Source organism: Diadema antillarum, unplaced genomic scaffold, assembly GCF_040938485.1.
Source record: "Diadema antillarum isolate AM-2024a unplaced genomic scaffold, OU_Dant_1.0 scf00000199, whole genome shotgun sequence".
Lineage (NCBI taxonomy): Eukaryota > Metazoa > Echinodermata > Echinoidea > Diadematoida > Diadematidae > Diadema > Diadema antillarum.
In genome coordinates, this window is record NW_027271088.1 from 1,409,968 (window position 1) to 1,436,118 (window position 26,151).

At 39.6% G+C, this 26,151-nt stretch overlaps 1 protein-coding gene across 1 annotated transcript; it reads left to right on the top strand.

Annotated features, from left to right (window-relative positions):
* Nucleotides 1-1,680: 1,680 nt before the first annotated feature.
* Nucleotides 1,681-26,151, top strand: LOC139723769 (protein SAND-like). Its single transcript, XM_071634979.1, has 13 exons — nt 1,681-1,750; nt 6,874-7,069; nt 8,755-8,977; nt 10,870-10,948; nt 11,627-11,713; nt 13,174-13,267; nt 15,041-15,158; nt 16,677-16,898; nt 19,247-19,458; nt 21,373-21,551; nt 22,923-23,025; nt 25,372-25,467; nt 25,690-26,151. The coding sequence occupies exons 1-13, from the start codon at nt 1,689-1,691 to the stop codon at nt 25,732-25,734; spliced, it is 1,716 nt and encodes a 571-aa protein (XP_071491080.1). The 5' UTR covers nt 1,681-1,688; the 3' UTR covers nt 25,735-26,151.

The window sequence follows — 26,151 nt, forward strand, 5'->3', positions numbered from 1 at the left end:
AATTCACTTGTTATTGATAATTTAAAAAAAACAGAAATAGGCCTATGTACAGTGTAAAAATGTGTCGATGAGTTCACAGAGAAAGCCGCAAGGCTCAGGAGACATACCGTACCAGTGATTCCCTTGTTACACAACAGTTGAGCAACAAAATAGTCATTTACCAGTAAATGTCATTTAATTTGCATCTACTATAAGTGCAGTATAGATAAAGCTTTCTAATAAATGAGACCAAGATTATATGAAATTCATGATAAAATGATTCAGTTATTATTCTTTGGATCTAAAAATAGCTGTGGCTGCCATAGTCCTACAGTCCTTGCGGTCTGTATTCCGTTAGTATATACAGTATGTCCCAAAAAAAAAAATTACAACCGGATTTTTGCATTGATAACTTCCCATATATTATTATGATTAAACTGTCTGCATACTGTTTCAGGGTCCTAAAATATAACATTTTAGCTATATTTTGCAGAAGAATCCATTCAGCTTTGTTAAGTGGTCACAGTGAAATGTGGATATAAGCAGGTCATGAGTCTGATTCTTCCCAGTTTAGCACTTGGATGCTCTTGGAACTGCATATTCATGTGTGAACGCAATGGACAGAACTTGGAGGGAACGGATTCCTGACATGCTCTGCAAAAATCCTAATTTCTCTTTGACCGCTGAAGCAAATCGAATGGGGTTTTCTGTAAAACGTGGATAGGCCTCATAAGTTATAGTTTCACAACCTGAAAGTATATTTGGATTAATTATCTATTTTCAAAGTTCTTGGTGCGGAGGGTGCTGTTGTATTTTTTTTCTGGGACATACTGTATTAATATTTGGTATGCATGTTTGATTTCTATAGGCGTTTCAGTTCTGTGAGGTCTTACTTTACCAAAACAAGATTGGGTAAGAATTCACGTACAATTGCACCTGAAAATCAGGAGACCTTCTCACAGGTGTTTACTCGTATAGGCACCTAGCTACTCGCCAAAGAGATTTTTTTCTCACTTTTCATTAAGCGGCTCCTTTTTAGTAGCACACTACATACATTGTATCTTTAATCACAAACGTAGATGGGGTAGGTACCTACGGCTTAAAGGGATGGCACAGTATTGGTGGAGATGAGATTTGGGCTTTTAACTTTTTGCGAGATACCAAGAAAACACTTATGATATAGTATCACACAGAGCATACCATTTTAAGAGGAAGTCAAAGTTTATTTGATGAAAATCGGATTTGGAATGACTGAAACATCCAAAAATAAAGTAAAACAAAGCGATCGTGATAAAGTGTGGGTCCCACACTTAATTAGAATTGCTCTTTTTTGGATATCTCAGCCATTTCAAAACCAATTTTCATCAAATAAAAGTTGAATTCCTCATAGAACTACATGCTCTTTCATATTTCATAAGAGGTTTCTCATTATCTCACCAAAAAAAAATGTTAGAAACCTGAAATTAGGTCTCAATCAAAATTGTACGATCCCTTTAAATATTACACAGGGATCGGCGAAAAAAAAGAAAAAGAAAAGAAAAAGGAGATTTGGGTGCCAATCACAGAACTCTGTGTGGTGCCAATCAGCGGTGCCATATGCAAGGAAACTGCTGGGTAACTACACTACTAAAGCCCACACACACCTACATTCATCTCTAACGTTATGCATGATAATGCATGCAAGGCACGAATCACAACATGTAAAAAGAATGGCTGAGGCGGCTGTAGAAGAAGAGCCCGTGGTTTTCCAAGGGGAAGAACCAGGCGCAAGGTACATTCACTTTTCTCATATGACCTCTTGCAAGTTGAGTACAGTACATGCGATCTGATTTTTAAGACTTCGGGGAAAAAATACAGCATATTACGCAAGACACATGTCATTAGGTTGTGGTAAAGATGGAAATGGAAGAACGGAGTTAATGCATACAAAATGCTTTACATTGTAGTCCCAGTCGTTGCTTTTCATGTTGCGCAATATCTGCGCTTCAACTAGTTCTCTGCCTGCCTGCCTGCTTGGCGCGTGCTTCTCCCTCCCACTCTCTATTTCCTTTATCTGATCATTGTGAATAAGAACAGTGGTGAACATAGGCGCCGGAAGTGTGGGGGGGGGGGCGGCCCCCGCCCCCCCCCCATCCAAAAAGTGGGGGGGCAAAACGCATTTTTGCCCCCCCAAAAAAGCCCCCTCCAAAAAAAAAAAATAAATAAATAAATAAATAGATAAAAAATAGATGAAATAAGATAGATATGTATATAAATGAATAAACGCGAAAAAACATAGCTACAAACAGCAGTTTTTGGACTGTAAAATGTCAAAATTTCTAAGCTCGCTCGCTCCGCTCGCTCGCATTCAATCGCTATGCCATTCTCTTGATGTTGCTGCCAGTAATTGCCGGCAGTTGTGCCTGGGCTGCCCCCCCCCCCCCCCCCTTAATTTCCAAAGCGAAAAAAAAAAAAAAAAAATAGCTACAAACGGCAGTTTTGGGGACTGTAAAATGTCAAAATTAATCGTCAAATTTATTCGTTTATGCCCTTTTCCTAACGTTGCAGCCAGTAATTGCCAGCAGTTTGTGCCCGATGCGCCCCCATTAATTTCCAAAGCGAAAGATATAGCGACAAACGCCAGTTTTTGGGACTGTAGAATGTCAAAATATTCAAGCTCGCTCGCTTCGCTCGCTCGCATTGAATGGTTTATGCCATTCTCCTAATGTTGCCGCCAGTGATTGCCAGCAGTTGCGCCCGATGCCCCCCCATAATTTCCAAAAGTGAAAGATATAGCTACAAAACGGCAGTTTTTGGGACTGTAAAAATTTTACAATTTTCAAGCTCTCTCGCTCCGCTCGCTCGCATTTTATTGTTAAATGCAATTCTCCTGATGCTGCTGACAGTATATAATTTGTCGTTTCACACCGTCATTCCATAATCCATGTAAGGAAAACTTACAGTGTTGCTCAATGACTGCATTGTTGAATGTACCAACATTCCGTAATGTATTGTAGTCCCATTTTATAAAATGGGTTCAAGAATGTAGCCAATAGGAAGCGCTGAAATGAGGACCACACCTCCTTCCTTTACTTCAGTACAATGGCACTGCCTGTAATCCTATGGTAGATTGCCGATCGTCTGTGCGCGCGGCGGGCTCCTTTGATGAATTGCATGCATACGCGCTGTCAATCCTGTAAACAACTTCTAGTTTGGCCGGCCGGCCTGTCTTCCCTTGTGCATAACATGGTGTGGCGTACGTACGTATACTCTACTATACGTACACTTTGTACAGTACAGTAGACCAAGCGTTATGGGGACCGGAACGCGTACATGGAGGTCACCTTGAAGAGCAAAATCCAACGATTTAGCAGGTTAATTCTCACGCCGTTTTTCAGAGTATGTTGTCTAGTAGGCCTATATGAGGAGGTCCTATATCAAGTCTTTAAGGTAAAGGGTGCATATTCTATTGTAAAATAAGTAAGTTTCCATGCGGGAAACTTAAGTGTCCGGAAACCCAACCCCCCATTATACTTATACTGTTTGTGCGGGGACCTTCCGCGAGTGCGACGTGCGTAAATGTTTGGGACGAACATCTTCGGACGTCCTTTGACCCACAAAGGTACGTGAAAAAACGCTGAAAAAATGATGTTAGTTTTCGAAAATTTCGACCCATTTTATAAAACAAATGATGCACAGGATTATTTTCGTGGCATTAGTGGAGGCGTAGCTCACTCTTGGGTATTTACAATGTAGTGCAACTTGCACTCGGCTTCGCCTCGTGCATGTTTTCCACAATTGTAAATACCCTCGAGTGCACCACGCCTACACTAACACACTCTATCCTGTGCATCATTTGTATAATAGCGCACGCACACACGGCACAAGCATACACGCCGTCAAAATTACTTTTCCCACAAGGTGCCCACCCCCTATGTTTCGACCCACCGTACGCCACTTTACATATATATATATATTATATATAATATATATATTATATATACACACACACACATACACACATATATGTGTGTGTGTGCGTGTGTGTGTATATGTATATTGTGTAACATATGTATGGTCTATCGTGAGCCCCCTCCAATATTTGCCCCCCCAATCCAAAACTGCTTCCGGCGCGCCTGGTGGTGAACGAAATGGATTTAGCACATTCGGGCCTGTATCAGAACCTCAGTCTTGCTCTAATAAATACCCCGTTTATGTAACTGCTAGCGGGTTTCAGGGCCTCCTCGAGGAGGTGCAAAAGCCCACTCTGAAAAAGCAGGCTCTCGTCTCGTCATTTTATCTGCTGCTCGCTAAAAGCAGACCTTAGCAGGCCCAACCTTCTCCTCCCCTCTGATTTATGGTGCGTGCTTTTGAGTGAAAGTGTGCAAGTTGAAAGGCTTTCTGCAACAGGGATTGGTCGAGATGGCTGGTATCTGGGTTGTTTATGTAAGCAGGCGATGACCTTCAGCAATTACCTCCGGGTCGGCCAAAAAGCAGCTTCTCGAACCCCTTAAGGCCCTATGCGTTTATACTGCAGTCGAATCTTCTCGAGGCTGCTATCAGGCTATAGCCGCCTCTGAAACCTCCCCCTGTAGGTGGTTTCAGAACCTGACCTGATCACATCTCCTTTTCTGAATTTTGTCTGTTTATACTGAGCTCAAAGGCTGCTCGAGGCTGCTATAGGAGGCCTCAGAACCCCCTTTTTCCTTAGTATACTATAAACGGGATGAAATATCGCTTTGTTGCTGAATGTAAACACGACAGCCACATGGCACGGCACGCAGTGCGCTAGTTAGTGCAGCACCAGGGGTCGAGTGGCACTGGCACCGCACCGCAACCACCCCACCCAAAATCATGTATACAGGCAAAAATCAATGGCACTTATTGGCAGTTTGCATCGGTATATGATTTTGCTCCTTAATCTGCCCTTATTCTTAGCTTCAAGTGCCAATGCATTGGTCAAAGTGTACCAGATTGAAGAGGAAATCCACCCCAAAAATAATATGTTATATGTTATCGTAGGCCCCACTCACAAGCTGTGCTTCTTGGGGACTATGTTTGGTTTGGTTTTCAATAAATTGAATTGAATTGAATTGAATTGAATTGCATTGCATATTGATAAACTCTCAACAACAACAAAAAAGAGAGAAAAAAACAACACTACAGATTGTCCCCAAAATGACAAAAATCGAATAAAGAAATAAAGAAGATATGACATTTTGAAATTGCACTTTTCTTCAGGACATATTTCTTGACCAGTCCTTGTGAATATTCAAATGACAGAGTTGATAATGTCATGCCTCCATAGTTTTTTCCATGTTTTTTATTGGTCTATTATAATTTTGTAAAATTCAGAAAAATTGCCATGTATAGCTGGACTCTATACAGGAAGGAAAAGAATAATCCCATCCCATACCAAAATGTATCAGAGACAGAGTGTACATTTGTTCAATTTTTTAATTCATTTTGGCTGGCTTTAACCCTATTTTAACTGGGCTATTTGAGACCAAGTTTTTACTGGGGGGGGGGGGGGGGTTAATTTGACCCCCCCCCCCCAGATCTCGGCCGCCGATCGCGCGATCGCTGCAAAATTTTGCCTGAATATAGAGCCGGATGTCAATTACAAGATTGCATGATTATACAATAGAAAAATATTGATTTTCTATTTTGATTAATTAATTATGCAAATTTATGCATGAAATCATTCTTTCACCTATAACTCCGTTCAAAAGACTGAAGGATTGCTAAATTTTTGTGTCAGAGTTCCTCAAGACACATCATGCAATTTTCTTGCAAAAAAATAGCACAATCAAAATCAGTTTCTTTTGTTTTTTATTGTTTTGTTAATTTTTATGTATTTTATTGTTTTTTCGACTTTTTGTTTTGTAATGTATTTTTGCCAAAATTTGTTGCAGGCACTTTTCAAGCTTATCTACACTAGAATTGATTGATTTTAACGGTTAAAAATTGAAATAATCCAATTTATATCAATTTAACCAAAAAACACAATTTGCATTGGATTTGCACAAGATATCATGAATTTGAGCTGTTTTCGGGTTGACATGCAAATGCAAAACATTACGTAACTTCAGAACCGTGTACCTGGACGTCGCAAATATGTGGGAGACTTCAAAGAAAAAAGTCATGAAATGACGCAACAAAATCTTTGCGCGTTACGGAATGGAGGTGCAAAATGTCGAGGGTGACCCCCCCCCCCCCCCCCAATTAGAATAGGGTTAAGGCAAGTTTCATATTTATTTAGCTGAAATATGATATGTGATTTGATTTTTGTTCCGAGTCATTTGCTGGGTCTACAGTATATATGCAATGGTGGATATTTTTTTTTTTTGTAAAACATGATATATTCGCGGCATGAAATTTTCGCGAATTGAAGCCGACAGCCTTTTTCGTGGCACGAAATTTTCGCGAATTGCTACTGGCATTCAATGCATGTAATGTAGACAAAAGCTTTCGCGTGCATTTTAATTTCGCGAATTTTTGTGCTCGCGAAATTCGCGAAATTAAAATGCACGCAAAAATTCCTCGTTTTACAGTATAACTATTACTGCTAAGGGGTACAATGTAGTTTCATTATCTAAATTTGCACTCTGCATGCCCTCCATAGATCACTACATTGTATTGCTACGTCCATCTAACATCAGAAATGAAATATAACTTTTATGAAATCCTTATTACTAATTTGGAAGCAAATCTTTGTCCCCCAAAAAGAGAAAAGAATGCAAATGAAACAGGCATTTGCCTTACATTCCACCTACATTCATGATTTGATGTTTTAATATTTTAATTTTTTTTTTTTTTGTCAGTGCACAGTTTTCTCTTTAAAACACAGAACAGCTTGTGTTTGTTATGATGCCCTGTCTTTTTTTTTCTCTCTCTCTCTTTCTCTTATATCAGCCAACATCCGATTTTGGTTGCAGGAGATTCCTATGAGGAGTTGGACTATGACCTCAATGTGGAAGAAAATCAAGGAAGGAGGCGAGTGGTCAGTGGAACAATAGCGGAAATCGTGGAGAATGAGGTTGATGGCGGAGCAGAGCAACCAATCTTGGAGGAAGAAAACTTTCAGAATGAGGTCTTTGTGGCTGGTTCAGTGAGTAATAAACCTCGACAAAGCACAATGCAGATACTTTGCCCGACATTTGCATCAAAAGCCATAGTTACACTGGCAAAAGATCAAGACAGATATGCCAAGTTCAAGAAATTGTTATGAGTAAGACTCTCATGTCTTGGAGTCTAGGCGTGCGCATGTACGCGTGAGGGAGCGAAGCATCTGAGCAGGGGGAGGGTGTTGGAGAGGGGAGTCCCCCCTCTGGTAGGGAGCTTTTTCAATTTTTAGCTCTTAATGGTGCGATCTATTTTTTCCTTATTTTGAAAGATAAAAGGGAAATATATACTTCAATTGCAACTACAGGTGTATCACTTTAATCCTTTGAGCTACAGTATGTTCCGATGCGTGAGAAAAATGGGTGCCATGCGTGAGATTGTGAGACAGACCCTAAATGTGTGAGTCTCACGCAGTATGCAGGAGACTTGGTAGCTCTGTCAAGAAGTTAAACATTATGAAGTCTCCGTGATCTTTGGTCGTCTGTTCACACTTGCAGCCAAACTTCTTGATCTTTGGATCTATAAGTTTGGGTCACTAGTGCTTGTGCGCAAGAAGGAAGAAAGAGTGCATTGCCTGATGGCTAGTGATTGTGATGTAACAATGAACACCTGTACATCACAATGACCGCATGCTTCTGAGGCACAGCCCGCAAACAGGTGGTGGACTGGTCATGTGACAAACTTTGAAGAGTTTCAGTTTCTAGCATTCACACTGGCAAAAGATCAAGAAGTTTGGCAGGGGTGGGGGAAATATCCCTAGTTTTGAGTGGGAAGTATTGTGAGAAGTTTTATGGGAAGTTTGCGGTCACACTGACAAAAGATTGAGATATTAAAGATCACAATCTTAAACTTCTTGATTTTTGGCCAGTGTGACCGTTTTTTTTTTTTTAATTATTCCATTTCATATGCTCCCTTCAGTCTTGAAGATGATGCATGTGTGTGCATGTATGTGTGTGGGTGTAAGAAACAGTATGGGCTTGTAAGTGTACAATTGCCATGATGTCCAGTGTTCATTTACAGGGGTGTTTTTCCCCACAATTTTTATGGGGATGAAGTCAAAGTTGCACCGACGTCTGGTCCACATGTAAGTACAATTGTACATACATAGTGGTAAACTTGCAGTATAGGTTTTGGTGTTCTGTGCCCATGGATTTCATGTTGATATATGCAAATACCAAAAGGAAATATATGACTGATACTGTAGATAGATCAATAGATAGATAGATAGATAGATAGATAGATAGATAGATAGATAGATAGATAGATAGATAGATGGGTGAGAGAGTGAAAGATGTGCAGTTTAATGCTTTTTTGCTGCAAATGGACACAAATTACGCATCATCACACGTTTCACATTTGCAGGGCTGCTAACATTGGAAACTAGTTGAGAGTGAGACTCCCATCGGCCGATGCTATAATTTAGGAGTCAAAATGAGTGAGATCAATAGAAATGCATGCAAATGAAATAAAGTTTTAGAGTGAGAAAGGACCAAAATGAGTGAGAGTTGGCAGCCCTGCATTTGTCATCGGACAAAGACAAAGCAAAAAGAAATGGTGTTGTTAAAATTGTTCAAAGGAAACTTAGATAAGGAGGTGAAAAAAAAAACACAATTCTGATGAATTGTGCAGATAATGTACTCCTTTCCCCCTTTTTTATGGTTGTTTCTTCAGATTAATGCGAGTGAAGACCATGATGAGACTAGGGAGACAGACCTCAGTGATCGGGTCAATGACCTCTCCCTCAGTGTTGAGACGGAGGCGAGGATGGTGGAGAATGACCTCAATGCCCAGGTAGAGGCGACCGATCCATCGTCGGAGGAGGAGGAGATGAGGATACGCTCAGGTAGCATGGTTGATAGGGTCCAGCACGATGAGAGGCCACAACCGGCTGAAGGTACGTGGTGTCCATCACCATCATCATCATCTGTCATGGTTCCCTTTAAACAGTAGAATTGCAATACCACATAGCCATGTCATACAGCAGTGAGAGAAGATATTTCGCGAGTCTAAATTTTTGCAAATTGGGACTTCCCGACGATTTCGCAAGTGGTTAATATCGCGATTGTGACTACTGTACTGAACGGAGAAATATATACGTGTGTGTCACATTCATATTGGGATCAGAGTCATTATTTTCGCGTGTCTTTAATTTCGCGAATAGCACCCAACTCGTGAAATTCGCAAAAAATAAAACTGCGAAATATTCAGCGTATACAGTACCTTTGATTTTATACTCATGAAGCAATCCATGAGAAATACAGACGTATTTGTGTTGTGATACACAATGCTTGTACCCTCTGATTCTTGGTAACTATCGAAAGAGTTAAAGCCTCTGAATCACATGCAAAAAAAAGTTAGATAACCCGAAGACCTACCTAGCACTGGAGCTATGTAACTGCGCACTCATTCATTAGTAAAGTGATGTAGCTTGTGTAATATTCCTTTGCAAGTACTTCATGGTAACATTATGTTAGTAGTAGATACCAACCATGACATCATAAGAAGTGTTGTTTAATAGCTAGTTAGGAAGACTTTACTGGTAATATGTACATATTGTATACATGAAAGGTCTGGCCATTCATTCTTACATTTCTTCCATTTTAAGTCATGTAGAGAACACACTCTCTGAATATCTGGAATCTTGTGTAGTATGTGGTACTTGTAGTTAGGGGGGAAAGGAAGGAGTGAACATGGACAGATCATAAAATTGAAATCTTTGGAGGTTTCCGTGGCAGTGGAAAAATGGATGGTAGAAGGCCTCCTTAAACAGCAAGAAAATGCTTGCCAAAACATTGGGAGTGTGTAGGCCCTTTCCAGGGCAACATACCCAAGAAAGAATACATGGTGCATTATAGAGCCTTCTACCACTCAAATGGATCATGATTATCAACCTTATTACCTATGCCAAGGAAGGAGCTGATGACGTAAACAAAAGGTTTCTATATCATTGGGAAATTGCATGTATGGGTGGAAATGAGTTCCTGGCTTGGCTGAGGTCTGCGCTCTCCGAGTGCTTTTCTAGTTTCATATCATTGATCAAAACGAGGAATATCAAACATAAATATTTACATGTGTGCTGTAAAAATTAGATAAATTGATATGTGACCCGCTACAACAAAAGGATCCTAAAGTCGCTGACAGCTGAGCTGAGAAAATTGAGTTTGAAGTCACATCATCAAAATTGGTCAAAACAATAGGATTTCTGTTTTTGGCATAATTTTGTAGTCTAATGCTTTGTCTATCATGTGCCAAAATTTTGAAGCTAAATGATGAAAGGAAAGGCAAGAAATCAGCGTTTTTCTGAGCCATGATTTTCTGACTTTCAATGTAACAGAAACGTGTCCGCAGATTTGGATTTAGTGCTGCAGCTAGACTCCGCCCCTGACAACGAGGGAGTAATCCTATTGGTCAGTGCGTGGCATCCTAATTACTAATTGGTCGTGCGTAGACCGCTGATGCTAAGCTTGAATGAACATCTCGAAGGTTAGCTAGGAGCATACCTTCTATTGTCAATTGGTGAAAACTGTCTCGCCCCCTCCCCCCTTGGTCATGATAGCGTCGGAAGGAAAACTTTGAAGGCATGTTTTCTCGAAACTCTGATTTCCTCAACCACTTCACATGCGCTAATAAAATCAATGATATCTCCGCAACCGAGTACTTTTATGAGTTGTGCTATAAAGGGAATAATGTCATGCCATTTTCCGAAAGTTGTCCTCCCCGACTTTCGGATCCTTTTGTTGTAGCAGGTCACATATTTGAGGTAGTATTCATTTGATCTCCTGACAGATATGTTCAGCCTTGAATGGAAGGAGAAGAAGAAACATGTATTTGTCTTCAGCAATGCCGGAAAGCCGATCTATTCGAGGTAACGTAGAATAGCATGAAGAATATAGTCAACACGTGCTGACGGTATATTTTATCTCTTTCGCTGAATGTGCTTTTGAAGTGTGTGTAGGAAGTGAATAACACAGATTTGATTCTCTGGTAATATCACCTTGTTATTTCAAAGTTGAAAAGCTTCTTTTTTTTCCATCTGTCCTTGTTCCCTCAGAGAAATTCTGACTGATAGAAATGATGGCCCAACAATAGTGCATATTCTGATTTAATGTTGAAAGACATCAGAAAAGATCTATGTAGACTCAACAAAGTGCAAGTACTCAATTTCTGTACAATAACAGTGATGCTGTAATTCCAGTGATATGCTCTTGGAACTTTTTATTACAGATGACAGTGTGAACCTTGTCAAAGTCATCCCTATGCCATGCAATGCTACAAATTCACAGAATGTATAAAGCTCACCTGGATTGGAACATCAAAATACCAACTTCCTAAATAGGGACCATATCTTACAATTTGTTACAATTGTCTCAGATACCAAAGTACAGTATTGTCTGATTGCAAATAAAAATACTGATGACCTCAAATCATAGTTTAGGCAATGCCATGATGATTAGTATTTTGATCATTGTGCTTGCTAGGAGACAATGCTACAATGCATGTCATTGTCCAATATGAAGAATATTCTCTTAATTGCTTCTGACAGGTATGGCAAGGAGGACAAACTCAACCCCCTCATGGGAGTAATGCTCACCCTCGTCTCCTTTGTGCAAATAGAGAAGAACACTCTCAGGTACAAGCACACTTCTTATCTCAAGTTGTATTAAATAATAGTGGCCTCTTATAAAGCGCTGAAGTCATCAAAAATTACATTGCGCTCATGACGGTTTTTGAACCCAGGAGTTCATATCAGCATGAAAAAGTGGGGATATTCAACTGATGACAACATAAATTGTGATGGTGGCACACCTCAAACCATGCCACACCTTCTACAGTGACCTAGCCTTGAGGAACAGTGTAGCCAGAATGACCTGATGGCTCCAAATGAGAAGGCTCTGCGATGTGATGTGCCAAGTCGTGGACAGATATTTGATAACTGTGTAGATGTTGAATATGACGAGGAAGAAGACCCAAAAGTTGCAGGATTTAGTAGAGAGTATGCTGCTGTATTCGTTGGGAGACTAGACTCACAATGTACACGTACCTCTCAAATCATGTCATTAATTTATGTGACTTCTCATAGTCGATGGTTAATATTGTGTGTGATGTCCAGAAAAATGTTTTGTGATACTGCACACAAGATTTGATGATAGATGCTGAAAATTAGTCAGTATTGCATCTTTTGGGCCAAGCTGAACTTCATGGAGAGGTTTTGCATTTCTTCTGTAGCTCTGTGTGTCCATTTGTGTCATCAGAGCTAATATTATTTATTTCTCGTCTTCACTTTTCTCATAAACAAAGTTATTGTGTTGTAGCCTTCCAGTTTGGGAATTCAGAGGAAGAATGTATGCAGCAAGAGGAGGAAGAGATAAAGATATAATGAAGAGATATAATGATATAGATGTACTTAGTGCTGTTTGTCACAAAAATGTAGTGCATAACAACGACTGTGTCCAATTATGACTGTGATGTTTTCTGTTTGAAGAAGCGTCCATTTGGCTCTAGACCAGTTCGTAATTTCACTTTGCGCATGAGCAGAAAAGGGTCACTAGTACTAACAGGCATGTTGGTTTGTAAAGTCACTAAGCCAAGCTTCTGTGATTTAATGATTGTTCATGTGATCCTATTATAATAGCACTTTCCAGCACATCCACCAGACAGTAAGCCTGGTATGTGGCAGCAATAATAGAGAAAAAAATATCAATACATTCATTGGAAAACCCTGAAATTATACAGTATATATGCTTTCCCAGCTGATAACTGTCAGATTATTCTGGTCATCTGCTCAGCGCAATTTTGTTTTTTGTTTGAACATGAATTCCATAAATTGCTACAACTGTACTTGCTACGTTGGGCCACTTCATGCAGTATGCTTTTTTCCAGAACAAGTGAAGTGCCTAGCCAACTGAGAAAACGGAAAGGTCATTTGTACCAATGTGCACATGAGCTACAAATTGTAGTTACGAACTGGATTATACCACTGGTAGACAGTGAGGATTGTTTGTTTGTTTGATTGTTTTTGCTTTATTTTGGATGTAGTTGCTATGACTTTCACCCTGACATGAATTCCAACACATGCTTCTTTCTTCTCAGGTCATTTGTAGCCGGCAAACACCTGTTTGTATTTCTACAGAGGCCACCAATTATACTGGTGGCAGTATCAAAGACCAACGAAGTCCCACAACAGGTGTGGTATTATGTAACTAAACGCGCCATATATTCAGCGAGCCTATAAATTCTCGCTGGTGTCGCACATAATTTTTTACTCTGTCTGCAACACCTCCCTTTTAGAATCAAGTCAGGCCCATACTTATTTTGATAAGGGAAGTGTGTGCAAAGTATTTCTTTAGAAGTTTACACTGTAGAGCAGGCATCTTTCTGTATATCTGAATTGAAATTTTCACTTGAAACATCTCAGAGCTGTCAGCTCTCCCTGATGTGTCACAAGACGTACAATGTAGAATGAATGTAATGCATTAATTTTATTGAATGCCTCATCCAGTGTTTATATACTGTACTTCTTTAATGCCAAAGCAAAACATATTCTCAGAAATGCTGCATACATCAAAAGGGTCTACCAAGAAACCTGTCAGCCTGACATGATTTGTCAGGATATTAAGATATTTTGGAGTATTTTGAGATCAAAGATGTCAAATATGATCATAGTACACAATTTTTATTCCTGAAGTGCCCTCCCTATTCAGAAGTAGGTATCATGTTAAGTGATGATTGATTGTGCCCTGGCAATTGTATGTTCCATCAAGTTGCATACAATACGCTCAAGTGCAAAAGATCGGTGGATACTGCTGTGGCCCAATTTGTTGATTATTACCTCCGCCAAGGGAGGAGGTTATGTTTTCGTTACCGTTGGTTTTGTTTGTTTTGTTAGTTTATTCTTGTGCAAAATAACTCAAAAAGTTGTGCACGCATTTGGATGAAACTTGCAGGAGAAGGTTGAGAATGACACAAGTAATAGATGATCAAATTTTGGTAGTGATATGAGATTTTTGGGGAATTTATGAAGGATTTTTTAGTATTTGCAGGTAGGGTCAATGAACTTGGAGTTCAAGCTGCGCATGTTTTAGATTTTCATGCGCGCACTAAAGTGCGTGTGCTCCACTTTCTGGAGCGAGGCGCGCCGCGCAGCTGAGGGTTTATGACGTAACAAAGGCTTCTATATTGGGAAATCAGGCAATTTTTCAGCATGTATACCTATGGGTGGATATCGCTGATCTCTATGGAAGAGCCCAAAGAGCTTTTCACCAGGGGTGGAGAGGAGAAAAATCTCCTCGGTGGAAAGTAGGCTGCTTGGCGGAGGTCTGTGCTCTCAGAGTGATTTTCTAGTTGATAAATTTGTTATGAAAATGACGTTGCAACAAGGAAGAAGGAAAGCTCTGGATAGCAGTACTTTTGGCGAACCTCTTTGGCTGAATATGTCACATTTTCCTTGTCACCAAACTGAAATCATGTTATTACAGCATCAGTTCACACATTCTTATGCATGTTTGTACATCGTGGAGGCAAAATATTGGACAGTTTGTGGCCATATGAGAACTAAGTTTTCACTACACTTTAAGGGTGCCAGAGAGATTGTTTTTTTGTTGTCTGCCCCTCCTTCACCACCCCCCCCCCCCCCCAATGTCTTGGTATTGCAGGTTTTTCAAATGCAGTGAAATGAGGTGGCATTTCTTAATTCCATTTTCTACACTGGGTTTTTCAGATATAAATTAGCAGATGAACACAAACTATACAATTAGCTAGCAAAGAGTTCCCTGATTTGATCTGAAGAGTACATGTAAATGCGACTCTTTTCTCCTAACCATTTGTACCTCCTCACAATGATATATAATACCTTCCTGAAAATTATCTCTACTTGCAAATGAAGCCATTCAGTATTTCATTAAACCAACACATTCACAAAATCTGTACTTGACATTGTCTTCATATCTCCTTATTTCAGTTACTGATGCAGCTAACGTATTGCTACAACCATATACTCAGTGTACTGACCCATTCGCAGCTTTCAAGAGTCTTCGAGAAAAGAGACAACTACGATTTACGAAAGTTACTGGAGGCGAGTACAATATTAGCACTAGGTTCCACGTAATATGTGATGAAGAATCAGAGTTTCTTTTTTTTTTTCACCAAGTTGAGTGTGGTCATCCTTAATCAATACAAACAGGATGGATGAATAGCATTCTATGTGATGTCAGAGACAATAATATTAGTCTTCACTTAACCCGTTCCTTCCGCAATTCTCTGAGTGCCTTTAATGCTCCCAAACGAGATTCTTTTTGCCGCTGACAAAGAGGCAGACAGGTTGGTAATCCACCTGTGTGAAGGCAGTCAAGCTGGTACATTGTATCCCCCTTTCCACAGTCAACTACATGTGCAAGTGAACAATGGAAATATCGATCGGGAGCGAGGTATGAATAGAGCGTGCGCTGATGAGCTCACAGAATCATTTGTTCTACACAAAAACCAGATACCTGAATGAGGTGACTGGGGTCAGCGAACCCGAATATCTAACAGATCTCAGCCTTGATTGCTATGTACATGTTCATACGAGTTTACGGCGGAACAAGCAAAAAACTAACTCAGGAAAAGGTACATAATACTGTGAAACACGCCATTTTCAAACACAAAGAGAACAAATGCTGATAGAATAAACTCTGATCTTTTTATCAAACCCACTTTTCTGAGCATTAAAACACAAATAACATGAATTTAGGGCACTAAAGCAGGCACTCTTGTCTTCATTTTGGGAAACCAGGTTCCCGTATATCATTTGCTCCCACGAGAACCTGGTTTACCAGGTTCCCATAAGGAACGGGTTAAACCATATGGGCATCTCCAACTTTGGACTGTTGCTTTTTGTATCAGAGAGTTAGTTATGTTCCTTTTGAAGTTCCTTTTGAATATGAAGTGTATTTCAAGTCATAAAGTTTATACCCATGTCTACCTGTCCGTGTAGCATGTGTATGACATAAGAATGGTGGGGTGCAGCTGAGACAGTTTCTGTCAGCATGTGCACGTTAGAACAATAAACAGTGATGTACTATGATAAAGTGCATTCCCGTTATAACAAACACAGTTATAATGAAATTTTGCTGAAACAAAGTAAAAAACTCAGGACCCGACCAAAATCATTAGCTATACATCTTTATAGTACACTGTACTTGATTTGTTCAGCTGCAACAAAATTAGATTATAACAAAAGAAAATTGTCAGTCCTGAATATCTGTATCTAGATCTCCATATTTATACATGAACATTTATGATATTGAAGTACAGTGTAGTACAGGTATGCCTTTGGCACCATGCCATATATACTGTAAAATACGATATTTTCACGGCATAAACATTTTTTGCGAATGGGAGCCGACGGCCTTATTCGCAGCATGAAATTTTCGCAAGTTGCCTCTAACATTCAGTGCATACAGTGTAGACAAGATCTTTAGCATGCATTTTAATTTCGCGAAACTGGGATCTCGCCAAATTCGTGAAATTAAAATGCACACGAACATTCCTCGTTTTACAGTATCTCCAGGCATTGGTATGCATGTCTGTCTTTGTGTGTGTGTGTGTGCTCGCAGGTACGGAGACCTTCCTTGACAACCTCATCACGCTGATGGACACAGATCCCTGCTTCCTACTCACCGCCATTCGGTGTCTGCCCCTGGACAGTGCAATACGCGACATGATTGGCAGCGCAATGCACAGCGCCAAGGTCAAGGACCTCGTCTTCGCCATCCTCATCGCCGACAACCAGTTGGTCACGCTTGTGCGAATGAAGAAGTATATACTCCATCCGGCAGGTGGGATACCGCTTGATTTGACTTTCATGCAATTTGGTTGCCTATTTTGGTATCTCTTATGGAAGGATGTTGATTGTCAAGAGATAAATGCATGTTTGTGGCAGTGGAATACCTGGTCACTAGATATTGACATTGATTTTAATGACAGTGTTCTATTTCCTTGAGTTGGGGGGGGGGGGGGGAGGCCCACTTGACATGGTAACACCTGATATTGCTCTTTCCTCTGCAATTGCAATTTATTAAAACACATCTCTCAAATTGTGATTTTTGGTAGATTGGAAGACTGGTGATTGGTAAATTGAGGACTAGTTTGGGGTTTGTTAGCTTGGGGGAGCAAAATATATATGGCCAAATTGTTCACATTTTCATCTTTTTACTGAAAACGCATGGTCCAATTTTTCATCAAACTTGTCATTCATTATCATCAGAATTGGTGACAGAATTTATACAAATGGGCACCATGCCCCACCCCAGGAATCCCTGGGAACCTCAGAATATCCCCCCCCCAAAAAAAACAAAAAAACAAAAAAAAAAAAACAACAACAACAACAACATCAACAACAACAAAATTCTTTGACCAGAGCTACTCTGAGTAAATACATGAGGGAATGTTCTATCATGATTATTCATGGAATCCATGCCCCCTGGAGGCCCTCAAAGATGCCCCCCCCCCCCCCCCCCCCCGATTTACCTCAGATAATAATCTGCAAGAATGCAAGAGAGGTGAACTTGCTATACTCAGATGAGAGGAGTCATTGCTGTTGTAGAGGATTAACCCTATAAAAACTTGGCTTCGTGCACAGATTTGGCAGACAGTCTGGAAACTAACAGTCAATGAATAAAGAGCTAATCCCTCTCTTCCGTTTGATGGTATCACCTCAGCCTACCTCTCAAACTGAAGCACTTTCAAACTTACTTGAGCTAACTTTGTGTAATTATATCTAACAATAGGGGCACTAACCCTTATACCTTGCCTCATGCACAGATTGGCACAGACAGTCTGGAAACTGTCAGTAGATAAAGATTACATAGTCCCTCTGGTCCATAATTATACCAGCACTCCAACCATGGCCTTTGTGTTTGACTGAAGCATTGTGAGGCCTTAGTGAGTTTGCTCAGATTAAAAGCAAAATGTATGGGGATTAATCCATGATTCTCTGCTTTATGTACAGATTGGCACAGACAGTCTGGTGACTTAATAGAGGATAAAGAAATGCTAATCCCTCCCAGTACCTGGTCAGACAGTGGCCTTCCAGTTTAACCCATTGAGGACAAGTCCCGAGTATACTTGGCAGGTGTCTATAGGAAATGCGTCTTGTAGCAAAATCAGTTCGTCCTCAGCGGGTTAACTGAGGCATTCTTACATCTGAGAGAGCTAACTCATTGATGCTGTGTAACAGAGAATCACAACCAATGAACAAAAAGATCCACTTCATTTATTTCATCCCAAAGGGCAGTGTGCAAAAGTGTAATAGTAAGAATAATATTGCACAGATGGTAATGCACTAGGGCCCCATTTCATAAAAGGTTGATACGATAACAACTCTTGCTGGAATGGCAATTGTCATGGTAACGACAAGAATCCAGCTTCCTGATTGGCTGTTGCTATTGGAAGTTGCCATTCCAGCAAGAGTTGCCATCCTAACATCTTTTATGAAACGGGGCCAGATGGTTGACTGTACAAACTGTACTTTAAACAGAAACAAAAATCTTGGCACTGTATAGCCCAGGATTGAGCACAATAAGTCAATTTGAAGACATTGGTAGCAATTTGTACACATGCCCCAAAATTTAGATAAAGATTCTCTATAATGGACCAAAATAATTATGTCATTTGAGTTGACAGACTAATTTTTTTTTTTTTTATTGTCTTACCTGGAAGAGTGATCTTTTCTCTACCTACTGTCAAACTTCGATGACTTAAAGAAGAATGGAATCAAGATGCATGTGTATCAGAATTTTTCTTGACGTTATTTTTTTGAACAGGTACTGCTTTCACTGTGAAATAGAACATGTTTTAATTGACACTGCTGCACAGCACGACTGAGTGACCCTGACTTTTAAATCCTCTGTTCTCGCATTTCTAGGAAATTGCACCCCTACATGTACCTCTCTCTTATTTGAGAGAGGTAGGGGTTGAAGGCATGAAGATTGTAAAATTTAAACAAGTTATATGTCATTTTGAAGCTTAGAGCTTTTTCTTTTAAACTATGTAGAAGAGTGGAAATTCATTTTAGCCTACTCTTTGTGGGTTTTTGAGCCGGCTGGTCACATGTGTAGTTCGTGCGTTCAAGTTGCTCTCAAATTGATAACTTTCTTTTGCATCTCAATTTCATCTCTTATCTCAGATTTACATCTCATCTTGAATCTGCTGAATAAGTCTACCTCTTTCAAGAGTGCAGACTCGTGGTTGCCAATTTGCCTACCAAAGTTTGACAGCAGTGGTTTTCTTCACGCTCACATCTCCTACCTAGACAACAGTCCAGCCTGCTTAGTTCTGCTCACAGTAGATAAAATGGCATTTGCTGAAATGGCAAGCTGCAAAGAGAAGATACTAGAGGTGAGGCAAAATGCTGCTTATTTGTCTTCCAGTGAACAAATTAATGTACGGATCACTTTTCAAGTGTCTACTTTTACCAGTCTAGGAATTTGAGAGATAGAAAGGGTATACTTTTATCCTACTTGCATCCTACTGTAAAAGTGGAAATTTTCGCTCTAGTAATTAACTCTTTATGTGCCATGTCCGACTCAGTCGACGGCGTGCCAACTTCACATATTCTGCTCACACACACAAACCCTCCTAATCCGATCGATGAATCGCCAAATGCTGCAGTACAATGAAAGCATTTCTTGTGCTTCTATTTCTTTCACACATACATGCAGCTTGCATTTTATGTGGTGATTGATTATCAAACGGCGTTCTCTACTGGATTTGAGTGTAAATTGTAAGTTTCCGTCACTATTTTGTATGCAAAAGTCATGCCTTTACATTTGGATGTAGCTACTGGTCATGTGAAAGAAAAACAATCATAGATTTGTCATTCAATAATACATCAAAGGAAAGCTTGGTATTTACTCCACAACATTACTCACTATTTATGCAGCTCGATAGAAATCTGTAGAAATTACTTAGACTTGAAAAGCAGAATGTTATCTCAAAGCATGACTACGTCAGTGTCTCAGAATAATGTTGCACACAGGGGGTTTACACCACGGCGCATGAAGAGTTGATCCTGCTTGTAAGATTAAATTTGCATGGTTTCAATTCTGTGGAATTCTAGTGTTACATATAAGCAAGCAAAAATGTTTGTGTGCTTTTATTTTCATGCTAGTTTCTGGTCGGGCAAAATGCTGAAAAATTTCCACTTTTGTAGTATCCTGTTTGTTACCTACTGTCACAGTACATGTACTTGAACTGGGTGAAGTCAAGACTTTAATCTGATTAGAGTGTTGGGAATCTAAAGTCTTGATGGTTTTAGCTCTATTGTCATTCTGGTATTAAAAAGTCAGTGCTGATTCAGACCTCCAGAGGATGGCGAGAATTCATGTGGAACAAATAATGTAATGATCCCCTCAAAGTGGAGATGGTTAAAAAGTGCATTAACCCTATGCTAACTGGGCTATTTGAGACACAAGTTCTTTTCTGGCGGGGTGGGGGAGGGGGTCAATTTGACCCCCCCATCAGATCTCGGCTGCCGATGGCACAATTGCTGCGAAATTTTGCCTGAACGTAGAGCCGGATGTCAACAAAAAGATTGTATGATTATACAGTAGAAAAATATTGATTTTATATTTTTAGTTAATTAATTATGCAAATTTATGCATGAAATCATTTTTTTTTTCCTGTAACTCCATTAAAAGACTGACAAATTGCTATTTCTTGCTTCAGAATTCCTCAAGACACATCAAACACTTTTATTGCAAAAAAAATAGCATATAATTGAAATTGATTTCTTTTGTTTTTTATTCTTTGTTAACTTTTTATGTATTTTATTGTGTTTTTACCCTACAGCCAGTAAGTGTTTTATTGGGGGGTTTTGTCAAAATTTGTTACAGACACTTTAGAATTAATTTCAAGGTTAAAATAATTTCATTTATAGCAATTTAACAAAATAAAAAACAATTTGCATTGGATTTGCACACAATATCACAAATTTGAAATGTTTTCAGGCTGACATGCATGTACAAAACATTATGTAACTTCAGAACGGTGTACCCAGATGTAACAAATTTAGTCTCAAAATATGCAGGAGACTTTAAAGAAAAACGACATAAAATGGCCTGGCAAAATCTTGGCGCATTGCTAAATCATCACGTGAAATGTCGGGGGGGGGGGGGGGGGGGTCAATTTGACACCCCCCCCCCCTTTTAGATAGGGTTAAGCCTGTGAGAAATACATGTGAGCTATGAGAGAGTGGTAGAGAGTTCTCTCTCAGTGCTTTAAACTGTCACATCTTCCTCTACCATCATGCAGAGACTACAGAGGAATAACTGCTTGGTAGCCATAGAGCGCGCTGTTTCCAAGGGAAGCTTCAGATGTCAAGAGGTCGGCATCGGTGACCTTAGGCACTTCCTGTACAAATCGAGGAGCACGGCACAATACACAGCACCCGAGCTTGACACTCCTTATGACCAGCCTGAGGAGAGAGAAAGGTGTGTGTGCTGTGTAGGAGGTGCCAGCATTGTTCATGTACTATTCAGTCCAGGGGCCTGTTTCATAAAACTTGTCATCAGTGACAACTGTCACATTTCTATGACAAATTTGCTCTCAGCCAATCAGATGCAAGGATTTCAATAGCTTGTCACATCAATGACAACTTGTCACTGATGACAAGTTTTATGAAACGGGCCCCTAAACTGGAATGTTGTGTTTCTCAATGTAAGGTAGAAACGATATTGCCCGTTAAGTGTAGGGTGACGGTGTGTAGGTTTGATGTTATATCAGTATGTACAAATTGACTCTGCCATATAAGACACAGAGCCCTATTCTCTCAGTGAAATTTGATTTAAATATGATATTGACAACATTTCTTGAATGATAACTTGTGCATACTGCGTTAAAGTGAAATTTGCCAATAATGATGCCTATGGTGAGCCTAACACTTTATTATCTGATCATACATCACAAAGCTAACCAAGAGTTGTGGGCCCTGATTTTATGTGAAGACTCAAAAAAGGAAAAATGGGTCAGCCAAGTCAATCTAGGGTTTTCTATATGTTCCGAAAGAACAATTCTTTTTCTATGTAATTCAAAAGTTTTGAATCATGAAACATGTAGGAAATTGTAGGGTTTTGTTTTTTTGTTGTTTTGTTGTTTTTTGTTTTTTGTTTGTTGTTGTTGTTTTTTTAGTCATTCTAATCAAACACCTATATGTAGAATAGTGAGATTGGGTACTGGTATGTCTTGAAGCCTTTTCAAATTCTTAAAAACCATTTAGACATTGCTTGCTCTTGGAAGGATGGAGCTACTACAATTTAACATTGGTACCAGTCATGAATAAAATGTGTTGAATTGATAAGAACATTTTACAGGCTAATCTTATCATCCCTTCATTGTGATTGCTAAAGAATTTTACATCCTCTTTTTGTCCTATTCATTGCACAGATAACGGTTTGATGAGGATTAAGTGCTTGAATAGACCTTAACTTCAATGCCCCTTTTCTCAGCTAACACTTTTCCAGAATGTGTCTTTACCATTATTAAGATAATTAGGACAGTCTGTTTGTGGTGATTTATTGCTTAGAGTCTGCTCTATCAGAACCTGCCCCAAACTAAGATTCTGTGTCTGGTGAAAACTCTTTGGTGATTTTGGGATGCAGGGTCACATTTATGCTGATGCACAGTCCAGAAGCAATGGATGGACAGAATTACTAGAACTTTGATGTTTTCACATCTGACATGTACTGTGTTTAAGTTGGCCTCAATTTCTCTAGGACATATCAAATCGTAGTATGTATTGTGTCCTGGTTGTGATGGTAGCGGCAACAGGTGACAGATTTTTCTACGTTTGATTCCTGTTGCAGACTTTTGTCATTGTATCAATACACCCATCAACGTGTGCACAGCCCGTCCAGGCCTCTCAAAATCATGTTCACCGTTGGATCCAGGGAGGCTATCTTAGGATGGGTAAGAATAATCATTGCATATAGCCAGTCATTTTGATTTCATCTTCAAATAAGAATTGTACCATTTGTCAATAAAAAGGATTAGAGATATAAATGATCCCTCTTGAATCCCGTTTTGAACTCTTGAATTGATAAATCTCACAGCAATAACTGCCTAGGATATCAGGCTAATGATCTCTTTGTCGTTAAATAGTACCATACTGATTTCCATGAATAATCATTGTATACTCTCCAACAGTAAAGACGTACAACAGCACATTTGGAGTCCATCAGGCCATCACATTCCTGATAGCCAAGCCCTATCAGCCCTTGCATTCCCTCAGGGAATACTTGTTTGCCTCTATCAAGAATTTCCAACAAGTTGTAAATTTCAAAATCTTTTCATCAATGCACAGAAAAGATTTCTGTCAAGAGGGAACACGGGCATATTTCATTAAATAGAAAGTGTGGGGGGGGGGGGGGGGGAGAGGGGGAATTTGGAAGAGGGGACATGCATTATGTGTAAACAAAAAAAAAGTGAGGGACATAATATCGTCTTCTTCACACATGAAAGCAGTAGCATCCATGTGTAACTTGTCATTGAATGTCAGTAGGGAAGCCCTGTCATCTAGAATTGTATGGCATCCAGTGATTACATGACAGATCTTCATTCATTGATTGACACACTATGGTGTCTGCCTCAACATTTTTATGCCTCCGCCACAAAGTGGTGCCGGAGGCATTATGTTTTCGGGTTGTCCGTCCGTCCGTACGTCCGTACGTCCGCTTTCGTTTACGCGATAACTTGAGTAATATTTACTGGAATTTTGCCAAACTTGGACTAAGTATGAAGTATGATGGGGCAATTATTTGATTAGATTTTGGGTGAAATCGGCTAAAGGTCAAAGGTCAAAGGTCAAGGTCAAATCATGAAATTGTATCCGTTTACGCGATAACTCAAGACTGGATGGAGTAAATTTCACCAAACTTTGTTGGAGGATGATGTATGATGGGACAATTACTTGATTAGTTTTTCAGTGAAATCGGACAGAGGTCAAAGGTCAAAGATCAAGGTCAAATCCTAAAATTTATCTGTTTACGTGATAACTCAAAACTGGATGAAGCAGCTTTCACCAAACTTGGTCCAAGGATGATGTATGTTGGGACAATTAGTCGATATGATTTTAGTGACATTGGCTAGAGGTCAAAGGTCAAAAGGTCAAGGTGAAATGCTACAAATGTTGCAATTTCCCCCATATCTATGCAATGCCCAAAGGTATTTTCTTGAAATTTGGTGTAGACATGTACTACTGTGTAAAGATTCTCCAGAGAGAGTTTCATGCCGTAAGGTCAAAGGTCAAAAGGTCAAAGGTTAGGTGAAAATGTTGCAATGTCACTTTTCTCGCAAATGGTTCAATGTATCTTCGCGGAACTTGGTACATACGCATGTACTGACTGGCAGGGATTATCTAGGGAATTTAGGGGTCATGGGTCAATAGTCAGGGGTCAAAGGTCAAGGTCAACTCCTCAAAATTTTACTATTTCCCTCATATACTAGTGTATGCAATGCTTGCATTATTAGTTTCAAAACTTATTACATGCATTACCTAATGGAGATTCTCTTGGAAATTTCCAGCCAGAAGGTCAAAGGTCAAAGGTTAAGGGTTAAAGGCCAGGTTTCAATGCCCCCCCCCCAAAAAAAAAAAAAAAAAAAGATAAATAAATAAATAGATAAATAAAAAATCAATTTTGTACTGTCATTTCACTCTTTCTTCATACCTTGGAAATTACTCTAATTTGTACTGTCATTACACTCTTTCTTCATACCTTGGAAATTACTCAGTGCATAAACTTATAAAAAGGTCTGTCAGAATTCAAGTAAAAATTCTCAATTCCCCAAATATTTGTACCTGCACTGTTAGAAAATTAAAGCAAACCCAGTTCAAGACATTTCTGACAAACCTGTCATTTCAATATTTTGCCAGTTATGTAAAAGTATCATGGATCACACATTGTGAAGACATTGTACTATACGCCTATTGGGAGAATCATGCATTATGGCGGAGGCATCAGTCGCCATAGCGACATTTCTAGTTAATTAATCTTTCTTGTGACTGAATGACAGCCAATATTTTCATGATGAGAAATATGCAATTTTCTATTATATTGTAAGTGATTACATTTAATGATTGTAGTTGAGTCGATTTGAAATTTCAGCAAGGTTTTACTCAGCCATTTGCCATGTGTAGATGAAATTTGTAAATTATCAAATGATTGGACTATTAGAGACTACTTTCTATTTATCCCTGCATTTAAAGAATGACTCTAATCTGTACTGTTTGTGGTTCTTTGCATGTCTATACACCAGGTAACAGGAGGATTTGAGCTGTTTGCCATCTTTGGCCCCTTGACCACCAAGCAAGTGGCCATTCTTGCTGTCAACAAGCTGCTCAAATGGATCAAGGTGAATATGTAGTCAGATAAAGAGTAAAGAACAAAATGTCCCCATCCGTGGTCACACAATGTGTGAATTAAGAAATTACTATATGATCAATATCAAATATGATTTGAACATGCTCACTCCTGTGAAATTGTACAAATATTGCGTCCTTGTGAAATGCTTATTCCAAAAACTGGATGATTGATTCATTCTTTTTGGTCACCCTTCGTTTTATTGTGAAAACAGAAAGAAGAGACGAGACTTTTCATCCTGAATCCACCCGAGTATTGATGGAGACAAGAGATGAGAGACTGTTACATAGCCAGAAAAGTTTTACGCTGCTCGGAATCTATGCTGCACACGTCTGCATAAGACTGGAAGAGGCACCGTGGTGTCACCATGGGCACTGCTGTCATCTCAAGGTGGACTTTAATAGCTTGGATGATACAATAGCCCCACTTCTTCTGACAAGTGATGTCCCACCTTTACACCGGCTGCATTGGTTCTGCCAATGTTAGTGCATCACATCATTTGCAGCGCAGACATTTGTGTGTATGTTTGACAGATCAGCAAATTGGCTGGATGGTGGTGGTACTCGCTCACCAGGTGTGTAGTCGAAGTGTTGGTATACTCCAAACTCTTGAGATGTCGTATCACTGATTCTCGAGGATAACCCACAGTTTGTTGTAGTAGCAGTGGACTATGATG